We start from the raw sequence: 22,373 nt of genomic DNA on the forward strand, positions 1-22,373 counted from the left end.
CCACCTCCCAGTCGTAATGGAAAGGCCCCTGCTTATACCTCTCATTAGCCTTTTTAAGGTTAGCCACAGCATGCCCCCAGGAGCCCAACTCAGCTGGTTTCTACCTTGTCCGGAGCCCTTTGCAAGGGATTTCCAGCAAAGACTTGCCCCTCCCCCCAGCAGCATGACCCACTGTCCTTGTTCCTAGTTGTGACCTTAGAGATGCCCCAAGCTCAGTGGGGACTGTAGAGATCTCGGCTGAGCTGCCATAGAGCAGGCCCTAGGACTCCCCGCAACTGATTCCCAGAGCAGATCTGTTAGCAAAACACCCACTTGTCAGGGATGGAAAATCCATCGTTTCATGGTTAGTTCCCCTGCCTGGGGACGGTACCTTGCACTGCGGTGTATTAAAGCCCATTTTGTTTCCATGAGCAATCCCGACTGCGCTGTGTCATTGACCTACCCCAGCGCCTCCCACTCCGGCTGGCTTTGTGGCACCTGCAATAATTGGCTATGTTCTTCATTAGATCATTAATAAGATTTGAACTAGCATTAGCCCAAGAACAGTCCCATCCTGTGGGATCTCACCCAGGAAACTCCTTGGGACCAGTTACCTTTGGAGATCAGCCAGGTTTTAACCCATGTAATACACACCATGTTGATTTTGCACTGTGCTGTGTTAGTGTGGGGCATTTCCAGCATGTCCACACGTTGGCTGAGAGCTGCTTCCCCCTCTGCCCCCTCCCATCCCCCAGCCACCTCTGCAGCATGTGGCATGGATCCAGGTAGAGCTTCTCCTTTCAGGGAGGCAGGCAGGGACGAATCTTGTTTCCTTTCCATAGAAAATAATTTATTGAAATCACGACTATACATGGATGGGGCACAGACGCAGCCAGTCACAGTGATACCTTATGGACAGTGAGAATACGTACGCCATCCACCCCTTCTGTGCAACCCTGCCCTGCTGCAGGGAGGAGGGGATGGGGGAAGAGAGGGGGGCATGCGGAGGTAGGGGGCCTGGAGAACCCACAGACTGATCATTGCACACAGGAGCCCAGCGCCAGCTAGAGCCCCATCCCTCCCGGAGGCAGCCCCGCACTCCCCCAGACAGACGGACAGACACACACAATTCCATATGTACAGACTTTACACAGAATAAATAAGGGATATTTACAGAGGTTTGTGAGCAGCGGCTGGAGCACAAAATAGTTAAAACTCCCCCTGCAGCACTGCCCCAAGGGTCTGCCCTGGAGCGTCTCCCTTTGCTGCAGCGTGGGGAGTGGGAGCTTGGTCAGCCCTGGGCCCACTCGGCCATGCAAGGCAGGCCCCTCTGCCAGACATGGCATGCACCTGCTAGTTTGCAGCCAGGGGCATTTGGCGTTTTCCTCCCACAGAGTTTCTGAGCTGGAGCCCGGAGCACGTGGCAGGGCTCAGGGCCGGCTGCCCTGCTCTATCTGCTGGTGCTGGCTGCGCACGGCGAACCTGTTGACGTGCACGGGGATGGGCACCACGATCTTGGGGTTGCGGACGGGCTCACCAGAGCGGTTGTTGACGTTGCCGGCTTTGATGCGTTTCCACTTGGCGCGGCGGTTCTGGAACCAGATCTTGACCTGCACCTCGCTGAGCTTGAGGGCATGGGCGATCTGCGAGCGCTCCGTCAGGCTCAGGTACTTCTTGCAGTGGAATTCCTTCTCCAGCTCCAGCAGCTGCTCGCTGGTGAAGGCCGTGCGCCTCCGGCGGCTCTTCCCCGGGTTGGAGCCGGGGGGGGCCTGCTCCCCACCGGAGCTGCTCTTGGGTTTGGGCTTGGGCCCCAGGCAGCTGGCACTGCTCCCATCCAGGAAGCTCTCATCCTCGCTGTCAGGTGCGGAGCTCTCCTCTTCCCTCTCACTGCACGGGGTCTCTGCCGATTTCACCTCCAGCTTCTCTTCGTCGGAGCTGTACACCTTGCCATCTGCAGCCAAGACAAACAGCGTTAACCAGGGCACCTGCATGGGGCGAGGGAGCCAGTCTGCTCTGGAGACACCTGCTGGGAACCCCCTAGGTAGACTTGCTGGGCCAACACCCCCCGCTCAGACCCTTGTCTGCACCGGTGTTCCTGTGGGGAGCAACAGGGGACCCAAGGGCAAGGGAGCCCCCAGCACTTTAGCCACCTGCTCTGAGCCAGGCCCGTGGAAAGATAACGACGCCTTGTCTGCACTAGAGCTCACCCTGTCACTCCCTCCTACCCCCCGCCCCAGTGCAGGCACAGCCTCCCCCATGCAGCCCACGCCAGGAGGGGGAGGGAAAGAGGAGGGACAATTTCTGGGTTTGGTGCCCCCCCTCCCTGCCGCCCACGCACCTAGAGCAGAACTCCCGTCTGCCTGGAAGTCACCAGGCTCCACCCCAGACTCAGCAGATCCGAGGCTCATTGGATGAGCCCGTTTGGAGTCAGGGCTCTGCAGCATTCGCACGCTTGGGGGGCAGCGCACGTGCTTTGGGAGAGTCACTTTCCCCCGCAGTTACTGCAATGTCCAGCTCTGCTGCTAATGGTCCCAGCAAGATACAGCTCCCAGGCAATAAATGGGTGTCGCTTCCCATCCCCTTCAGCCGGGCCGAAGTTCTGAGACGAGGGCTCGCTATTCCAGCTCGCGTTAGCCATGCTCCCAGAGCACCTCCCTGACGCTGGGTCACGGACACTCGAACAATGCCCCAGGCCCAGCTGTGCAGCTCCAGAGCCAGCCTCCAGCAGGTTCTTCACTGGGTGTGTTGGTGCGGAGCAGAGTCCGGCCAGGTCAGCAGTCCCCAGACTATGGGGCGCGGCAGGGCCTGGGCCAGCCCCCAAGGGGGGTGGGGAGAGAGCCCCACCCAGCTACACTCTGGCCCTGCCCCTGGCCCCAGTGCCAGCCCCAGCCTCGGCCCCCAACTCCCACTCCAGCCCCAGCTCTCGACTGTGGCTCTGGCCATGTAACTCCCTGGGGGGGGGGCGCGGGGGAGACAAAAATTCCATTATGGGTAAGGGGGGACATGACAGAAAAGGTTTGGGGACCATGGATTTAGCTTGACTTTACCATGTTACAGGGAAGTAAGCGGCGCTCGTCATTTACTTCAGTTGCAGATCGAACCCTAGAAACGTTGGGCTCGAGGTCATCGCCGCCAGCCCCTGCACTGACGCAGACCCACGTAAACCAGCCCTGACAGGGCCTGTCCAGCCTGGGCTTAAAACCCCCAGTGCTGGGATTCCACAGCCTCCCAGCGCCGCCTGTTCCAGAGCTGAACTCTCCTGGATACTAGGAAAGTGGCTAGATTTCCCTGGCTGCACACCAAGCCCATTGCTGCTTGTCCTGCCCTCAGAGAGCAAGTGATCCCCATCCTCGTTATAACAGCCTGTAATAACCCATCTGAAGGCTGTCGTCAGCCCCCCTCAGGCTTCTTTAAACACACCCAGTTTTTTAACTTTTCCTCACAGGTTTTCTGCTCTCCTCCGGACTGTCTCCAATTTATCCACTTTCCTAAAGCGCAGCACCCAGAACCGGACCCCGGACTCCAGCGGAGTTCCCATGAGGCCAAGCAGAGTGGGACAAATACCTCCCGTGTCTTACACACGACGCTCCCGTTCACGCACACCGCAGAATCCGACTAGCCCTTTTCACAACTGCATCGGATCGTTTACTCTTAGTAAGTCTGTGCTCCACTATAAGCCCTGGTTCTCTTCTGCATGTTCCGTTACCTAATCCTGGCGAAACAGCGTTCTCTGGACAGAGGGGGCTCTCTTTTAATGTGTGATTTGTGCAAACAAGTCAGGAAATCTGTTAAATTCCCATTCGCTAAAGTTTGGGAAATTCCTTCCCGGAACAATAATGACGCTGCAGAGTGAGTAGCCGCTCTTGCGGCTGCGGAGACCCTCTGCCCTTTGCACTGTAACTACCGGTGCAGCTCCACCCACAGCTCCGGTGCTGTAGCCCCGGGGTTCTCAAACGTCATTGCACTGCAACAAAACAGTTACTACACGACCCCAGGATGGGGGAGCGACGCCTGAGCCCACCTGAGCCCTGCTGCTCCGGGCGGGGGGGCCAAAGCCGAAGGGCTTTGTCCCCAGGCAAGGGGCCTGTAACCGGAGCCCGTAACCGGTGCCCCACCACTCCGGGCTGAAGCCGACGCCTGAGTCCAGGCAGTGGGGACTCAGCTTTGGCCCCAGGCCCCAGCCAGTCTCACGTCAGCCCTGGCGGCCCCGTTAAAACGTTTGAGACGTGCTGCCCTAGCTAGCGTTTGCAGGTTGTGCTCTGGTTACAACTACATAAAGTCCCGGATCAAGGAACAGACCCAAAAGCAGGTGGCGTTTGTCTCTCCCCAGCATAGCATGAACAGTCAATGGTGGAAATCTGAAATTTACTTTTGCCAAAAGCTGGAACGGTCAAGCTAGATGTTGGGTTTTCGCAGGATTTCTGCGGGTTCCGCACATGGGCAGCGGCAGGATGGGAAGCGACAGCACCACGGAACTGGCCAGGCTTCCAGGAGAGTCACCCTGGCAGCGTACCCCACTCCCTGCAGCTTCGAACTGCGCATGTCCCGTCTAAACCCCCTCTACTCCCAGCGCCTTCCTGGGAGACAATCCCCGTCTGTTCTGCAGGGGGAGCGGTGCCAGATTCACAGCGTGTTAAGCAATGCAGCTAAAGGAAAGCAGAGTTCATTGCAGACAGGGTTTTGCTTTCTCCCCATTGCTGGCTCAAGGGGATCTATGCCCAGGCCCAGGGCGAGCTCTGGGGAGTTCATAAACCCTTCCTGAGGCTTGGCCGACCAACAGCCCCTGCTGGCAGCATCTGTAAGCAGAGCAGGCCTGGGTTTAGCCCCGGGTCAAGGAGTTAAGAAGCTCTACAGACGCAGGCCAGAGCTGAGCCTCTGCCGGAGCCAGCAGCGCTGGTCCAGTGCCCAGAGCCACTCCAGCACTGCTCCAGATTGCACAATGCTGACTCTGCTACAAACCCAGCGGAGACCGGAGCTTCCAGGAGCAGTCGGGCTGTTCTCACTGCAGAATTAGCCCAGGCTGGGATGGGTGTTGCCCCAACCACCTCCTTTCCACACACCAAACCCTCTCACTGGAGGGTGGTGGCAGCTTTGCACCGGGGTTAGCCTATGGCCCCAGCAGGCCACGGGCTGCTTTCACTCAGGCTGGTAAGCTGCCTGCTTTGCAGGGAGGAGACAGGCTAGATCACCTGGGGGGTTTTCCTCCTTACTGTGTCATATGTGAGTCTTCCTGTTCTGCATGAATACTATGTGCCTCAGTTTCCCTGTGTATTGCACCAATGGCTAGGTAGTGGGGATAAAGGTGTGACTTTTCCTGGAGACCCTGGGGGGCCGGCGAGGCTGCTCCAGCTGCCTGCACGTAAGCGATGGATGGTGCCCTTCACCGGAGAGCCAGAAGTGGGATGTGACCAGGTGACACTGCCTGGGAAGCAAGACAAAGACCAGAGAAGGAGCAATGGGGATGTCCGAGGCCAGGCAGCTGGGTCCAGTTCAGTCTGCTGTGGGGGACTTGAGGAGGGAGTGTCCTGGGCATTTGGCAGAAAGTCACTGATTTCTGTGCTAACAAGTTCTGTTCTACGCTGTGTACATGTTGACTAAGAAACCTTCTGTTTTTCTGGCTGTCAGAGTCACAGCTGACTGCAGAGTTGGGTGCAGGGCACTCTGGCTTCCCCAATAGCCCCGCCCAGGCAGACTTGCTGTGGGAAGCGCACGGCGTGAGAAGGGGATGCTAAATGCTCCGAGGTCAGACCCAGGAAGGGGAAAGCCATGTAAACTTCGTGCCCTGGCGACAGAGTCCTGTCTGGCTTCATACAGAGCAGCTCCAGCGCATCGGCCTGGTGACTCCGTGACAAACGCCTTCCCACAATTCCCCCGTGTGCCCAGAAGGACAAACAAGTTTTCCCACAACTCAGAGCCCTGGGATGTGTCCAGAGATGTCCGAGTGACACAGATCAGTCAGTGCAACCCAAGCAAGAACAGGAACGCAGGGAGGGTTCTGCAGGGTGGGTGTTAATGTTAAACCCATCCTTGGACTAGGAGTGTAAAACAGAGGTTCTATTAGACTTAACGGGTATATTAACAAGCCAACAGACACACGCCTAAGCCCCACGCCAGCTCAGTCTCACCGGGACACGACCACCACTCTCCTTGCTTCCCCTCTGCGTTACCTCACCAGCAGCTCTCCGACCCATAAAGAGACAGGGCACAAGTCAATGATCCCTGACATTCCCTTTGAGTGCCACACTCAGCCCTTGTCTACACCGCAGTCACTGCAGCTCTGCCTCTGTAGTGCTGTAGCATCCACACTTGCTACAGCGATGGAAGGGGTTTTCCCCGATTGCTGTACCTGCTCCATCCCCGGCAGAGGCGGTAGCTAGACTGAGAGTTCTTCCACCCACCTAGCGGTGTCTACACCGGGGCTCAGGATGGCTGAACTCTGTCTTGAGGCTGTGAGTTTCTCACACCTCAGAGTGACGTAGCTAGGCTGACCTAAGTTTTAGATGTAGACCAGGCCTCCCACCCGGGCAAGGCCAGTCCAGGTGCCCAGACCTGGGTGCCAGTCCCCCAAGTTAACTCAGCATGGACGATAGAGCCCGTAAAGCCCCCAGTCAGGAAGCAGAGATGATTGAGGTCACAGCACTGGGCCCCAGACAACCCCTGTCCAGGAACAAGTCTCCATTCCCCTTCTGCAGCCCTCGCTGACCCCCTGAGCTCCTCACCACCACCACCCATGGGGCAACTAGGCTGGGGCAGCTGTCTGCTGGTGCGAATATCCCGCCGTGGAGGAGCTGAAAGCATCCCAGGTCCTAGTAGCTGGGCTGAACACATCCCTTCTGAGAGAGTCTCTCCAGCCCCATCTTCTCCTGAAATAGGGCTGTCCCGCAGTCGGCAGAGCTCTGAGCAGAGCAGGCCCAGTCAGCGTTTCCATGCCCCAGAAATATGGCCAGGCCCAACTCCAGGGAACGCTCTGGGGGCCAAGAAGCAGCTGAGTTTGTGGAGCTAGGACAGCGATTCAGCAACACCCCATCACGGAGGTAGGAGCCGCTTCACCCTCAGACCTACACACGACGCAGCCACACCCAACCTCAGTAACTGGGAGACCCAACAGTACTAGCCCATCCCTGCCTGCCGGGCCCCATCACAGCTGCCGTTCACACCCAAGCACCTGGGGCAGGTGCCAGCTCACCCTGTACTTTCAGGACAACACCCAACTCGTCTCTGGGCACCGTGGGGGCACCCCCCCCACACGACTAGTCACACAGAATAGTTACCATGTGACTCACTGGTTACTCAGCCGGATGAGTCCCACCCCAACAGCTCCATTACCTGCCTGACAACCCTGGCGAGAGTCAACAAAAGGGTGTCAAGGTCTCCCCAAGGCCCATCAGCGCCACCTTTTACCCTGTGCTTTGCTGCCCTCTGTCCACCCTTCGCTTCTGCGCTCCAGACATCCGCACCCCTTGGCGTCTCACGAGCTGGGAGGTCCCGGCTAACAGGAAAAAGGCTAATGTAGTGCCCATCTTTAAAAAAAGGGAAGAAGAGGATCCGGGGAACTACAGGCCAGTCAGCCTCACCTCAGTCCCTGGAAAAATCATGGAGCAGGTCCTCAAGGAATCAATTCTGAAGCACTTAGAGAAGAGGAAAGTGATCAGGACAGTCAGCATGGATTCACCAAGGGCAAGTCATGCCTGACTAACCTGATTGCCTTCTATGAGGAGATAACTGGCTCTGTGGATGAGGGGAAAGCAGTGGATGTGTTATTCCTTGACTTTAGCAAAGCTTTTGATACGGTCTCCCACAGTATTCTTGCCGCCAAGTTAAAAAAGTATGGGCTGGATGAATGGACTGTAAGGTGGATAGAAAGCTGGCTAGATCGTCGGGCTCAACGGGTAGTGATCAACGGCTCCATGTCTAGTTGGCAGCCGGTTTCAAGCGGAGTGCCCCAAGGGTCGGTCCTGGGGCCGGTTTTGTTCATTAATGATCTGGAGGATGGTGTGGACTGCACTCTCAGCAAGTTTGCAGATGACACTAAACTGGGAGGAGTGGTAGATACACTGGAGGGCAGGGAGAGGATACAGAGGGACCTAGACAAATTAGAGGATTGGGCCAAAAGAAACCTGATGAGGTTCAACAAGAACAAGTGCAGAGTCCTGCACTTAGGACGGAAGAATCCCATGCACTGCTACAGACTAGGGACCGAATGGCTAGGTAGCAGTTCTGCAGAAAAGGACCTAGGGCTTACCGTGGACGAGAAGCTGGATATGTGTCGACAGTGTGCCCTTGTTGCCAAGAAGGCTAATGGCATTTTGGGATGTACAAGTAGGAGCATTGCCAGCAGATCGAGGGACGTGATCATTCCCCTCTATTCAGCACTGGTGAGGCCTCATCTGGAGAACTGTGTCCAGTTTTGGGCCCCACACTACAAGAAGGATGTGGAAAAATTGGAAAGAGTCCAGCGGAGGGCAACAAAAATGTTTAGGGGGCTGGAGCACAACTTATGAAGAGAGGCTGAGGGAACTGGGATTGTTTAGTCTGCAGAAGAGAAGAATGAGGGGGGTGGGGATTTGATAGCTGCTTTCAACTACCTGAAAGGGGGTTCCAAAGAGGATGTATTTAGACTGTTCTCAGTGGTACCAGATGACAGAACAAGGAGTAATGGTCTCAAGTTGCAGTGGGGGAGGTCTAGGTTGGCTATTAGGAAAAACTTTTTCACTAGGAGGGTGGTGAAACACTGGAATGGGTTACCTAGGGAGGTGGTGCAATCTCCTCAACATTAACAAGTCACCGGGACCAGATGGCATTCACCCAAGAGTTCTGAAAGAACTCAAATGTGAAGTTGCGGAACTATTAACGAAGGTTTGTAACATGTCCTTTAAATCAGCTTCTGTACCCAATGACTGGAAGTTAGCTAATGTAACACCAATATTTAAAAAGGGCTCTAGAGGTGATCCCGGCAATTACAGATCGGTAAGTCTAATGTCAGTACTGGACAAATTAGTCAAAACAACAGTTAAGAATAAAATTGTCAGACACATAGAAAAACAAACTGTTGAGCAATAGTTAACATGGTTTCTGTAAAGGGAAATCATGTCTTATTAATCTATTAGAGTATCAGAGGGGTAGCCGTGTTAGTCTTCTTCAGATGCAAGTCACCAAGGCTTGCATCTGAAGAAGTGAGGTTCTTACCCACAAAACCTTATACTCACAGTACTTCTGTTAGTCTTAAAGGTGCCACAGGACTCTCTGTGACTTAATCTATTAGAGTTCTTTGAAGGGGTCAACAAACATGTGGACAAGGGGGATCCAGTGGACATAGTGTACTTAGATTTCCAGAAAGCCTTTGACAACGTCCCTCACCAAAGGCTCTTACGTAAATTATGCTGTCATGGGATAAAGGGAAGGTCCTTTCATGGATTGAGATCTGGTTAAAAGACAGGGAACAAAGGGTAGGAATTAATGGTAAATTCTCAGAATGGAGAGGGGTAACTAGTGGTGTTCCCCAAGGGTCAGTCCTTGGACCAATCCTATTCAACTTATTCATAAATGATCTGGAGAAAGAGGTAAACAGTGAGGTGGCAAAGTTTGCAGATGATACTAAACTGCTCAAGATAGTTAAGACCAAAGCAGACTGTGAAGAACTTCAAAAATATCTCACAAAACTAAGTGATTGGGCAACAAAATGGCAAATGAAATTTAATGTGGATAAATGTAAAGTAATGCACATTGGAAAAAATAACTCCAACTATACATACAATATGATGGGGGCTAATTTAGCTACAACGAGTCAGGAAAAAGATCTTGGAGTCATCGTGGATAGTTCTCTGAAGATGTCCACACAGTGTGCAGAGGTGGTCAAAAAAGCAAAAGGATGTTAGGAATAATTAAAAAGTGGATAGAGAATAAGACTGAGAATATATTATTGTCCTTATATAAATCAATGGTATGCCCACATCTCAAAAAAAGATATACTGGCACTAGAAAAGGTTCAGAAAAGGGCAACTAAAATGATTAGGAGTTTGGAATGTGTTCCATGTGAGGAGAGATTAAAGAGGCTAGGACTTTTCAGCTTGGAAAAGAGGAGACTAAGGGGAAATATGATAGAGGTCTATAAAATCATGAGTGATGTGGAGAAAGTGGATAAGGAAAAGTTATTTACTTATTCCCATAATACAAGAACTAGGGGTCACCAAATGAAATTAATAAGCAGCAGGTTTAAAACAAATACAAGGAAGTTCTTCTTCCCGCAGCGCACAGTCAACTTGTGGAACTCCTTGCCTGAGGAGGTTGTGAAGGCTAGGACTAGAACAGGGTTTAAAAGAGAACTAGATAAATTCATGGAGGCTAGGTCCATCAGTGGCTATTAGCCAGGATGGGTAAGGAATGGTGTCCCTAGCCTCTGTTTGTCAGAGGGTGGAGATGGATGGCAGGAGAGAGATCACCTGATCATTACCTGTTAGGTTCACTCACTCTGGGGCACCTGGCATTGGCCACTGTCGGTAGACAGGATACTGGGCTAGATGGACCTTTGGTCTGACCCAGTACGGCCGTTTTTATGTTACGTTCTTATGTTCTTCCTTAGAAGTTTTTAAGGTCAGGCTTGACAAAGCTCTGGCTGGGATGATTTAGTTGGGAATTGGTCCTGCTTTGAGCAGGGGGTTGGACTAGATACCTCCTGAGGTCCCTTCCAACCCTGATATTCTATGAAAAGAGCTTCCAACCTTCTGAGCCAGGTACTGCATACTGCCGGTGCCAGGAGCCATGGCTGCCTCTCCCTGAGCTACAGATGCTCCCCTTGCCAGCCAGCAGCACCCCGAGGCCTGTCAGCGAAGGAGATGCAGGTTACTCTGACGCCAAGGCTGGGCAGCCCCTACCTCAGCCTCTACAATCCACAGCCTTCAAGAAGCCACAAGCTGTGAACAGGTCAGACCTTGTCTCATCCCCCTCCCTGCTGGGGGGTGGGACCAAGGACTCCCCCCTAAGCCACATCCTCTGCCCCATCCATTCTGGGCATCAGGGCCATGGATCCCAAAGTCTCAGTCTAACACAGGCCAGACAACCTGCCACCCAGGGGCCCAGCAACGTGTGTGCAACCACCACAGTCACTAGGAAAAGCTAAACAACCCCACATGCGGTTTGGGGAGCCAGCCTGGGTGGGAGGAGCAGGAGTGGGGAGGGAAAGAATGGGATGCAGCTGTTTGCAGAATCATAACCCAGTTGTCCCTCTCCAGTCCTGAGGGCTTGGCTGGAGATAAGGGGTTCTCTAAGGTTTGTTCCTTTCCACCTTAACTCTGCCCCTTGGGTCCATGGCTGGAACTTCACCTCCATTGAATCTGCTTATGACAAATATTTAACATTTCCCCAGCCAGAGGAAACCTACAGACTGGACCAGCCAAAGGATCTTCATGGTCAAACGGCAGTCACCGTTGGCACCACCATTCACCCCTGACATGCAGCGCAACAGGGCGCCTCAAGGGGCCTGGGGCAGTGGGACATGCGGGTACCAGTGACACAGGGGGGAGAGAGGGGGCAAGAAAGAGATCCACTCTTGGGAGAAGGACTCCAACCAAAGGCTCCCCACAGCAGCAGGTTCTGATGATAACAGGGGCTCCAGCTACCAGCACAGACGTGGACAGAGGCCTAGCAGAAAAGAGGTTAAATTAACAATGCTGGTGCTTTCATAGAGCCCAGGTGACCGGACCGATGCCCTGGGTAACACTGTTCCGCGGAGCAGCTGGTTCTGGGCACTCGCTGTCCCAACACTCTGACGGAACCAACAGGCGCCGAGTCCAGAAGTGGCGGAAGCAGCGCCGCTCCCAGTGACCACAATCGAATGAGGTTCTGTGCCTGGAGGAGGTGAGGCCCCACAAAGTGATGCTGACGGGGGATTGCAATAGAACAAAGCAGCCCCCGGGTCAGCTGCAGAGGCAGTAAAATCCCTGCAGGGGCATGGATGCTACGGAGAAACCCAAGACAATAAGAGACGCTCTGAAGGCAAAGCAGCTGCAGAACAAAAGGGAGCGAGAAGCGAAGAGGAAGCCAAAAGGGCTAAATGGGGGGTGGGGGAGGCTATTCGGGCCACACCAAAATCCTGGATGCCTGACCCAGTGAACCGAACAGGCGCATACGCTACAACTGGCGAGAGGGGCGCTAGAAGGGCCAAAGTGGGGCTTGACAGCAAAGGATGGGCCAGTGGTTAAGGCCCTTGTCTGGAATATAGGAGACCAGCGTTCAACTCCCTACTCAGCCATAGACTTCCTTTGGGACCTTGAGCAAGTCACTGTGCCTCACTCCCCATCTGTGCCGTGGGGAGCCCCGCCCTGCCACACCCAGGAGGCGCTAAGGTGATGGGGCCTGAGAACTATCACAGAGACACATGTAACAGGTGCAAAAAACAAACGAGAGATTCTTTATGTCCATCAGAAGCAAGAAGCCTGTGAAGAACTGGGGGGGTCCACTGGATCACTGGGGATTAAAGGGAGCAATTAAAGAAGCCAAAAAACATTGCTGAGAAGCAAAGTGATTTCTTTGCATCGGTCTCCATGCGGAGAATGCTGTGGAGATTCCCACCCTGGCCCTGCTCTTTTCTCACTATAAAGTTGAGGTGCTCGCGGAGATCAAGGTAGCAGAAGTGCTGAACCAACCTGATCATTTACAAATGCCACAAGTCCCCAGGCCCAGATGCTCCATCGCCGAATTCTGAAGGCGTTTGAATAGGAAGTGTTGAGCTGCTAGCAAAATATGCAACCTCTTATTAAAAGCCAGCTACTGTCGCCAACTACCGGAGGGAAGCAAATGCATTTTAAAAGAGGATCTTACAGATCAGTCAGCCTCACATCTGTACCTGGGAAACTGGATGAAATTATAATTAAAAATAGTCTATTACAACACCTGGTAGATCACATTAGGAGAGGGTCTAACCAGCACATTGTCTTCAAAGGAAAATCGTGTTTTAGAATCATAGGACTAGAAGAGACCTCGCCAGGTCATCTAGTCCAGCCCCCTGCACTCACGGCAGGACTACACATTATCTAGACCATCCCTGACAGATGTTTGTCCAACCTGCTCTTAAAAACCTCCAGTGAGACTCCACAACCTCCCTGGGCAGTTTATTCTAGTGCTTAACCATCCTGACAGGTAGGAAGTTTTTCCTAATGTCCAAACTAAACCTCCCTTGCTGCAATTTAAGCCCATTGCTTCTCCCCTATCCTCAGAGGTTAAGGAGAACAATTTACCTCCCTCCTCCTTGTAACAACCTTTTATGTACTTGAAAACTGTTCTCATGGCCCCTCTCACTCTTCTCCAGACCAAACTAATCCAATTTTTTAAATCTTCCCTCATGGGTCATGTTTTCTAGACCTCTAATTTTGCTAATCTCCTAGAATTATCTGAACATGTCAATAAAGTAAATAGATAAAGGGAACTAGCTGACAATTTATTTAGATTTGTAAAAGACCGTCCGAGACCAAGGTGTAAAAGGGGAGGTGCTGGGACTGGTAAAAAAGAGCAACAAGTCACCAGAACAAGATATTTATATACCCAAGAGACCTGAAGTAGCTGAGCTGCTAACAAAAGCAGCTAACCACAGTAGAGGATTGAAGAGGAGCCAATTTTATACCCATCTTTGAAAAAGGTGCAAGTCATGATTGAGGGAATTCCAGACCCGTGAGCCTTACTTCACTTTCAACCAATGTATTTAAAAGAGAATTATAAACAGAGGAACTTGCAACACCAGCGACAAAGCGTGTGTGTGTGTGGGGTGGGTGAGTGTTTTCTTAATGTTTTACACACTGGCCAAGAGTCACTGCTGACTGCGGAGTTGGGGTGCAGGGCCCTTTGGGAGCATGTGAGGCTTCTCCCGTGTCCCATCCAGGTGGACTCATGGCATGAACAGGGGGCTGAATGCTCCGAGGTCAGACCCAGGAGGAGGGGGCTTGCCCTGGTGAGCGCGCGCCCCAGGGGAGTCACACTGCCAGAGGGCCCGTCTGACTTCATTCCCAGGGGTCCAGAGCACCCAGCCCCTGCACCCTGATACAAGGCTGCCCAACTTCTGCAGAGAAAATGTATTAGAAAATGCCTCGGGTATCAAATCTTTGTGCATGTAAAACTGTGGCTAAAGGAGAACAGGTTGCCAGTTTGTTTGGATTATTCAAAGGCCTGTTGATGATGCTCTGAAGGGAGCTAAGTAAAGGCAGGATGAGAGCGGAGGCTCAGTCACAGATCGGAAACCAGAGAAGGGCAGAACCAAGAGGCGGGATAAAAGATCAGCTGGACTGGGCCTGGGCCCGGGCCCGGGGCTTAACCCCACCGAACTGCAGAGGAGGGGGAGCTGGAGGGGGAAGCCTGCACATGACAGTCAATTACTCAGGTTGCGGGAAGACTGGAGAAGAGCGAGGAACCACCCAGCTGGGAGCGGCAGGGATGGTGTCGCGGAGTATTGGGGGACTCAGGGCCCTGTACCCCCGGCTTCCTGCGATTCACCGTGACTCTCAGCCAGCCAGTCAAGCGGAAGGTTTATTGGATAACAGGAACACAGTCTACAACAGAGCTTGTAGATACAACCAGGACCCCTCAATCAAGTCCTCTTGGGGAGTGCAGGGAGCTTAGACCCCAGCTTGGGGTTCCCTCCGTTGCACCTCCCAGCCCAAAACTGAAGAACTCCCAAAACCTTCCAGCAGCTCTCTCCCCCCTCCCCTCTGCTCCTCCTCTCCTTTGTTCAGTCTCCGGGGCAGAAGGTGTCAGGTCCCCCACCCCCCTTCCAGGGGCAGGTTACAGCTCAGGTAGCTCAATGTAACTCCCAGGCTCCATTCCCAGGTCAAACCCGCCCTGCTCGTCACTGATGGCATTTTGCACTGATCAAGCTAGGAAATGCCTGTTGCTAACAAGGTGTGCACCTCCGGGGTCTCACTCCGCTGCTCCGAGCCGCGCCCGGAGCCCTGCGCCCAATGTCCAGCCCTGGCCACACACGCGACAGTAACATTAGGGGGCTAAGGGACGGGCTGGAGACTCCTAGGGAAAGTGCCCTAATGCCAGGGCACGAGCCGAGGCCAGGTGCCTAGCGCCGGTCACGGTCTCAGAGACACCAGAATTGAGGACAGGCGATGCAAAGACCGAGAGGCAGGAACACACGGCTGGGGAGAGAGAGAGAGAGAGACTGGGCCAGGTCAGAGGGGACACCAATGAGTTAGGCAGCCCTTCCGCGCACCCCCCCCCAAAACACCCCCAGGTTACTCCGGCTGGGGGGGGGGCAGAGGTGGCTCCTGGGGCCGAGGGGGGCAGGGAAGCACCTGGCTGGGAGAAGTAGCAGCAGACGATCACCTGTTTCCTGACAAGGGGAAAACTGATGAGAGGCGGCCCCAGGCTCCCCCGGCCTTCAGGGGGCTCCACTGCTGAGATCTAGACCCACCCCCCGCGGGATGGGCCCCCCTGCTGGGGACTCCCCGGGGCGGTGATTGCAGCCCTGACCAGGGGCCGGCCGGGCGCGCTCTGCGGTGCCTGGGTTTGCCAGCCCCCCAGGTCTCGGTTGCAGGAGGCCTGTGGGTCCCGTCTCTCTGTTGGAGGCAGGGGGGACTTGGACCCGCCGGGCGCTCGCGGCGGTGCTATGGGAAAACTGCCTCCATCCCCGCGGGGCGCCCGGCACCGCCAGTCCGGGTCAGGCCTCGATCTCCGCTGCCGCCGGGGAGCAGCGCCCACAGCTACGCGCCAGCACCTCGGAGAGCGCCGCGCCCTGGCGCTGGGAGTGGGGTGACCCTGACTCCGGGTACCCTCTGCAAGGCGCACGGCTGGGCCCACTCAGCTGGCTGCGGGCGGCGGCTGCGAGGGGGTGACCCCGAGACATCCCACCTGCAAACACCGACACCCCTAGCGCTCCCCGCTGGACACCTCCCTCCCGTTCCGACACCCACCCTGCAAACCCCGGATCCCCCCTCGCGCGCAGACCCACCCCCGGCCAGAAATCCTCCCAGGCCGCCACCCCCCCAGCCACCGGCGCACCCCCGAACCCCATCCCGCCGGACACCCCACTCCCGTCCCGACCGCCACAAAACACACACACAGGCTGGAAATCCAACCCATGCCGCCACACCTTGGCACACCCACCTACCCGACACCCCCCGCCGGCACAGCCACCTGCGCACCCCCTAACTCTATCCCCGCCGGGCACCCCCCTGCTCTTCCGGGCCCCGCGCACCCCGAATACCCCCGCACGCGCAGACCCACCCCGGCCGAAAATCCCTCCATGACGCCACACCTTGGCGCACCCTCCACTGGAGACACCCCCGGCACAGCCACCCACCTGCGCCCCCCCGAACTCTATCCCCACCGGACACCCCCAACCCGCCCCAACACATGCCCGCCTCCGGACACCCCCGGCACAGCCACCCCCCTGAGCACACCCAACACCCCCCCCATCCCGCCACACCTTGGCACAGTCACCTGCGCACCCCCGAGTCCCCACCCCGCCAGACACCCCTTGGCACAGACACCCACCCGACACCCCCACCTGCGCACACTCCTCCCCATATAAATAAATGAAAACACCCGGCTCTGGGCTGCCCGCACACACACGCGGGAACGTGGGTCCCGCTACCCTGCGGAGAGGGGACCCCACAGTCCAGGAGCAACCGCCGCGCACGTGGGTCCCGTCCCATCGGGGGCTGCTGGGGCAGGTGCGTCACACGCCTGGGCAGCCCCGAGTGGAGGGGCCGCTACAGCCGGGTCTGTCCCGAGCCCGGCCCGAAACCCGCGAGGGGAGCGGCGCTCACCGCCCCTTCTCCCTCTGGGGTCCCCCCAGGCCGCCAACTCTCGACGCACCCGGCTACACCTACTCCCAGGGCCGCCTGTGGGGAGCTCGGGCCAGGGCGGGGGGGGGATGAGCCAGCTCAAGCCGGAGACCCTTCCCCGGCCCGCCAGCCTGGGGCAGAGTCACACCCGGGGAAGGCTGGGGGCCCAAGGGGGAGAGACCCGGAGCCGGCGCCTCCTCTGGAGCAAACCCTCCCCCCTGCAAATCACACAGCTGTGGTTATCGGAGACCTCCCGCCCCAGGCACAGCAGAGGGGACCTCCGCCGGGAACCCCCTTCCCGCCCCATCAGCCGCTCCCCCCCCCCACACGTCTACCTGCCCCTGAAGCACCCCCCCCCCCAACCGCGGCTCCACCAGCCCCCAGGGCCCTGCCCCCCGCAGCCCCACGCCCCCCCCGAGTTATTCCACGCCTACAGACCCCTTCCCCACACACCCAGGTCTGCCCGGCCCCTTGCACCCCAACCTCGGCTCCCCCTGAAGCTCCCCCTCACCTCCAGCACCGGCTTCCCCTGCCCCCTCCCCCGGCTCCACCTGCCCCTCCCCCTGCAGCCCCCTTTACCCCAACCCCGTTTCCCCTCCCCCAGGGTCCCTCTCTCTCTACAGCCCCCCTCACCCCGCAACTCCGGCTCCACCTGCCCCCTCTCCCTGCAGCCCCCCAATTCTGGCTCCACCTGCCCCTTCCTATTAGTCCACCCCACAACCCCCTTCTCCTGAGGGCCTCCACACTCGCCAATCGCTCCCCTCTGCACCTCTGGACCCTCGGTCCCCACTGCAGCCCCCCACCCACCTCCAACGCCGGCGCAATCCGTTCCCAGAGACCCTGCCCCCCCCCCCATCCTTCAGTCCTGGTCCCTGCCCCTCCCAGGACGCTTCCCTCAACTCCGGCTCTGTTTGGTCCAGGGATGTCTCCTCCGCAGAGCCCCTCCCCCGTACCTCCTTTCCCGGGTCTTTACCTGTAGCCCCCTTATTCCCTCCACCCCCAGTTCTCCCGCTCCGTCTGCACCCCATCGCTCCCCACCCCGGCAGCCTCCTGCCCCCGTAGCTCAGGAGCCGGAGCCGATGAGGGGTAACGATCCTCTTCTCGCCCAGGCTGTATCGCTAGCCCCAGAGGGCCGGGAGGGCGCCGCACTTTGCCCACGGAACAGGGCTGGCGGCTCCGCTCTGCTCCAGGAGGACGCTCCGGTCCCGGCTGCAGCACCCGTGAGAGGGGTCAGCGCCCACCCCGCAGAAAGTTCCGCTGGCCAGGACGGGGCTGGCGGCGGCAGCCCGGCTCTTACCTGCCAGGTTGGGGAAGGGGTCCGGGAAGTGTAGCGGCGGCTCGGGCGGCCCCTTGTCCCGGGCCGGGGGCAGCTCCTCCGCCTCCAAGCTCTCGGCGCTCCGCCTGCAGCCTGGCTCCGGGTTGGTGCGCGCAGCCGGCAGCTCCTGCGCCGGGTAGAAGCCGTCGGGGGGCTCGTTGAAGTTAGGCAGCGCCGTAGTGAGCGCCACCATGGAGGGCACCCCCTGGCCCAGGCTGGCGCAGAAGGTGTTGGTGAGGCGGCCGGCGAAGGAGGCCAGTGGGGCGAGTGGGGGGAGGCCAGACTGCAGGGGCGCGTGCGACAGCGCCTGGGGCAGCACCAGCGGCCGGTAGGGCATGAACATGGGGTAGCCGGTGTAGAGCAGGTGGCCGGAGCGCGGCGGCGGGGTCCCGATCAGCGAGTCAATGGAGAAGGCGGCCCCTTGGCCGCTGGGTCTCTGCATGGCGAGCGGGCGCGGAGCGCCTCCCGGGCTGGCTGCGCCCCCACCTCCCCACGGGTTCCGGCCGCCGCCAACTTGCCGGGCCGCCGGGCTACTCCCAGGCGCGCGGTGCCCAGCCTTTGCGCTGCGGGCACCCCCTCTGCGCGGGGCGCACGGCGTCCCGGCTCTGCGCTGCGCTGGGTGCTCCGCCGGGCTAACCCTCTGCGCGGGGCGCGCGGTGTCCCGGCTCTGCGCTGCGCGGGGTGCTCCGCCGGGCTGTCTCTCTGCGCTGCGCAGGGCGCCCAACCTCTGTGCTGCGCGCGGTGTTCCGGCGGACTCCCGCTCTGCGGTGCCTGGGTCCCTTCCTCACGATCCCCCCCCGTCCTGCGGGCTCCGGGCTCGCCGCCCCCGGGATCCTGCGCCACAGCCGTGCCCCGGAGCCCCGGCAGCGCTGCCTGCCCGCCGCCTTCGAGGGCTGGAGTGGCGGTGAGCTCCGAGGCTCCCCGCAGCCCGGCTCAGTGCGGGGGGGTGGGGGCGGGGTGTCGCCCTCCGGACTCATCCATCTTCCTCACGCCACGCCTGAGTTCCCCCTTAGCCCGCTCGGGGGGCAGGGCCCGGCCCCCGGCGCGCCCGGCCTGGGAAGGCACCGCCCCCCTCCCGCCTAATCAGCTGTGATTAACGCTGATTGATGATCGGTAATTACTGAGGCCGGAGCACAAGGGAGCCGCACAAGGGCGCTTTTGTAGGCTGGGGCGGGCGGGACGGGGGCGGCGCGGCCAGACAGATGCTTTCGCCCGGGCACTTGTCAAGGCTTTCTGCGGCGCTTTGGCTGGGACTGAATGGGCCGGAGCGGGGATAATGGGGGGACCGGGGAGACCGAGGGGGTAACGGGCAGGGGGGGATGGTTGCGGGGTAACGGGCCGGGATAAGGGGGGCAGCTCCCCGAGTCCCGCACGCAGGAACTCGCCGCCCCCCCAGAACTGCTGCCCGCGGGACTCGGCGAACTCCCGGGGCCGGGCCCCCGGGGAGCCGCTCCCGAGCCGAGGCCAGGCCGACACCGGCGGCTGAACATCGGAGCTGGAGCCTCCCCGCTAATTGGCGCTGATTGGCGCTGATTGCCCCCTTGAGCCGGCCGCGCAGGCTCCTGAACCGGCCCCTGATTGCGGGAGGCGGCGGACCCCGCCCAGGATGATTAGCGCGGAGGGTCGGGCATGCTAATTACTCGCCACTGCCAGCCCCAGCCCCCTCCGCGGGGAACTGGAGCCCCCCGCCCCCGGGGTGCCCAGCCTGGGGCCCGTTATCCCCCATCAGGGCAGGGTCTCACCCCCCTCACATCCAGGACCGTCCCAGGCTCGCCCGGTCCCGCTCTGTTCTCCCCCCCCCCCCAGGACTAGCTTGCCCCACCCGGGGAGGGGGTGCTCGGCCTTTCCCAGCTGCCCAAGGGGGCGGTGGCTTTCACAGAACAAGAGGGGAGAAGGGGCTGGCCCAGCCCCCCAGGCATTGCATCGGCAAGGGGCCCCCAGCCCCGGCTCGCCCGGCTCAGTGCAGGCAGGGGTGGGTCCTGCTGGCCGGTCTAGGGGCGGCTGTTCCCTATGCTTGGGGGGATGTCACAGCCCAGCACCAACCTGCGGGCTAATCCCCCTTCTGATTGACATGGAGCCTGGCCGATCCAGCCCCCAGCAAAGCGCTGGCAGGGGCCTGCCCTGTAGACTCCACCCCCAGCTCTGTCTTGTCTCTGCGGCAGGAGCCCCTCCAGGAGGGTCTGTGCCTCCATGGCCCATTGGGCAGCGCCGACCCCAGGAGCTCCTCTCACCCACGGGCCCTGTGCCTGCACCTGGTGCACTGCAGGGTGTGGCCTGGTGCTTAGTGTGTGCCAAGCCTTGGCCGTTCAGAGCCCTGGCACCTCTGGGCCTGGCAGGGCTGGGTCCCCCTCTGAGCCTGGCAGGGCTGGGTCCCCCTCTGAGCCTGGCACCTCATGTCAGTTATGAAAGTAAAAAAACAGCTTGAACCCAGGAGCCTCTTTCATTAGTAATTAAGTACTGCAGCAGGCACAGTACTTGGCATAGAGCTTGTTCCTAGCCCGGGAACTGCAGCTCCCAGCAGCATGGCCCATCCCGTGGCTCCCCCCAGCACCCCCTGGGGGGGGTGGGTTCTTGCCTTGCTTGGGCCTCCCAATGCATAGACCAAGAACAAAGATCCCCCCACCGGCTCAGCAGCTCTGGCCTCTACACATTGGCCTGCGGCTCTGGGGGCCCCCCACTGCTTGCCCTGCAGGGCCCTGGCCCCAAAGCAGTCATGACCTGTTCTGGGCCTTAGGATGGCAGCTGCACGGGCTACTCAGAAATTGGCACTAGCTTTCAGCGTCTCTGTCCCAGTCAGACTGGGGGGAGGGAGGGGTTTGGTCACTGGCACAGCTGAGCTGCAGCCCAGCGCACGGTCCACGCCGCTGTTTTTAGCGGGTTAGCTGGCCCCGGTCTACCAGGGCTGGGAGGGTCAGGCCCAGCTGCAGTGTGCACATACCCCATTGTCTGTAGCCTGCTCCTCTCCCGCAGCCCTGCGCTTGTAAAGGCACCGGCATTGCTGAGTAACCAGCTCAAAGCACAAGGAACTCACCCTCCCACCCAGTTAGTTACAGGCAGTCAGCAGGAGGCCGGCTGCAAGTAGGCCAGTGCAAAGAGTTTAATTGTATTTCAACTTTCAAGGAGACGGTTTTAGAGTTTAGGCTTCATATCTGCTCCCAGGGCAGTCAGAGTCCTGGCAATTAGTTATTCCTTTTTCGCCATTGCTTGAGTTAGCAGCGAGACCCTCCTCCGGGGACAAGTCTCACCTCCACAGTTCTGCAGCCTCCAAGTCTACATTTTACATATCGCTTGGGTTAATTCCCCTACTAGCATCCCGCAATGACCATGGGCATCAGTTCATTCTCAGCTCTCAGCAGAAACCACCCAGGACCACTTCAGTGAAATATTGAGAAGCTGGTTGGACACAGAGGCAGGGCCGGCTCTAGCTTTTTTGCCGCCCCAAGGAAAACAAAACAAAACAAAACAAAACAAAAACAAACAACGGCAGCCACAGGGAGCGCGCAGAGGGTGGTCAAGGTGGCTCCCAGGGGGGTGAAGGGCGGCGCCCACCTGCTCCCTCCGCCCGTGGGCAGCCAGGCGCTGCAGTCCGCTCGCAGCCGGGCGAGACGGGCTCCCCCCTCCGGCCTTGAGGTGCCTCTCCCGGGGGCTGCAGGAGGTGCTGACTCAGCCGCTCCTTTAAAGGCGGCTCGGCCAGGCCGGGCTCAGAGCAGCGCGGGAGGCGGAGGCCGGTGCAGGTGGCAGGGAGTGGCACATCCCGGGGAGTCCGGTAGCCCGGTGAGTGGCGGGGATTGCTAGTTCATGCCCCCCCGGGCCAGGGTCTGTGCCTCTGCAGGGCTGGGCTGGGACTGGCAGAGCGCAGGGAGCCAGCCGGGGGCTCCGGAGCTGCAGACCAGGCTATCAAAGCAAAAAAAAAAAAAAACCACAGCAGGGCGGCTGGAATGTGCCGCCCCAGGCAGGTGCTTTCTTGTCTGGTGCCTGGAGCCAGCCCTGCACAGAGGTAACACACCTCCTAGGTCTGTCTGTGCCACGCCTTTTCCCTCTGCACCCTCCTGGTTCCCAGGCTGTGCAACCAGCATGAGCTTAACAAGAGCTTAAGCTCGCCGTGCCTGCGGCTCACCTACCCAGCCAGAATTGGATGCTCACATGCATGTGACCGTTAGCCAGGATGGGCAGGGATGGTGTCCCTAGCCTCTGTTTGCCAGAAGTTGGGAATGGGCAACAGGGGATGGATCACTTGATGATTCCTGTTCTGTTCATTCCCTCTGGGGCACCTGGTATTGGCTGCTGTCGGAAGACAGGAT

General features: G+C 58.4%; 1 protein-coding gene across 1 annotated transcript; it reads right to left on the minus strand.

Annotated features, from left to right (window-relative positions):
* Nucleotides 1-907: 907 nt before the first annotated feature.
* GBX1 (gastrulation brain homeobox 1) lies at nucleotides 908-18,540 on the minus strand. The gene is made up of 2 exons (XM_054016985.1): nucleotides 18,055-18,540; nucleotides 908-1,930 (listed from the first exon to the last, which is right to left on the minus strand). Exons 1-2 carry the CDS (start codon nucleotides 18,512-18,514, stop codon nucleotides 1,410-1,412), a joined length of 981 nt encoding a protein of 326 aa, XP_053872960.1. The 5' UTR covers nucleotides 18,515-18,540; the 3' UTR covers nucleotides 908-1,409.
* Nucleotides 18,541-22,373: the final 3,833 nt, after the last annotated feature.

The sequence above is a fragment of the Malaclemys terrapin genome, chromosome 2 (assembly GCF_027887155.1).
Source record: "Malaclemys terrapin pileata isolate rMalTer1 chromosome 2, rMalTer1.hap1, whole genome shotgun sequence".
Lineage (NCBI taxonomy): Eukaryota > Metazoa > Chordata > Testudines > Emydidae > Malaclemys > Malaclemys terrapin.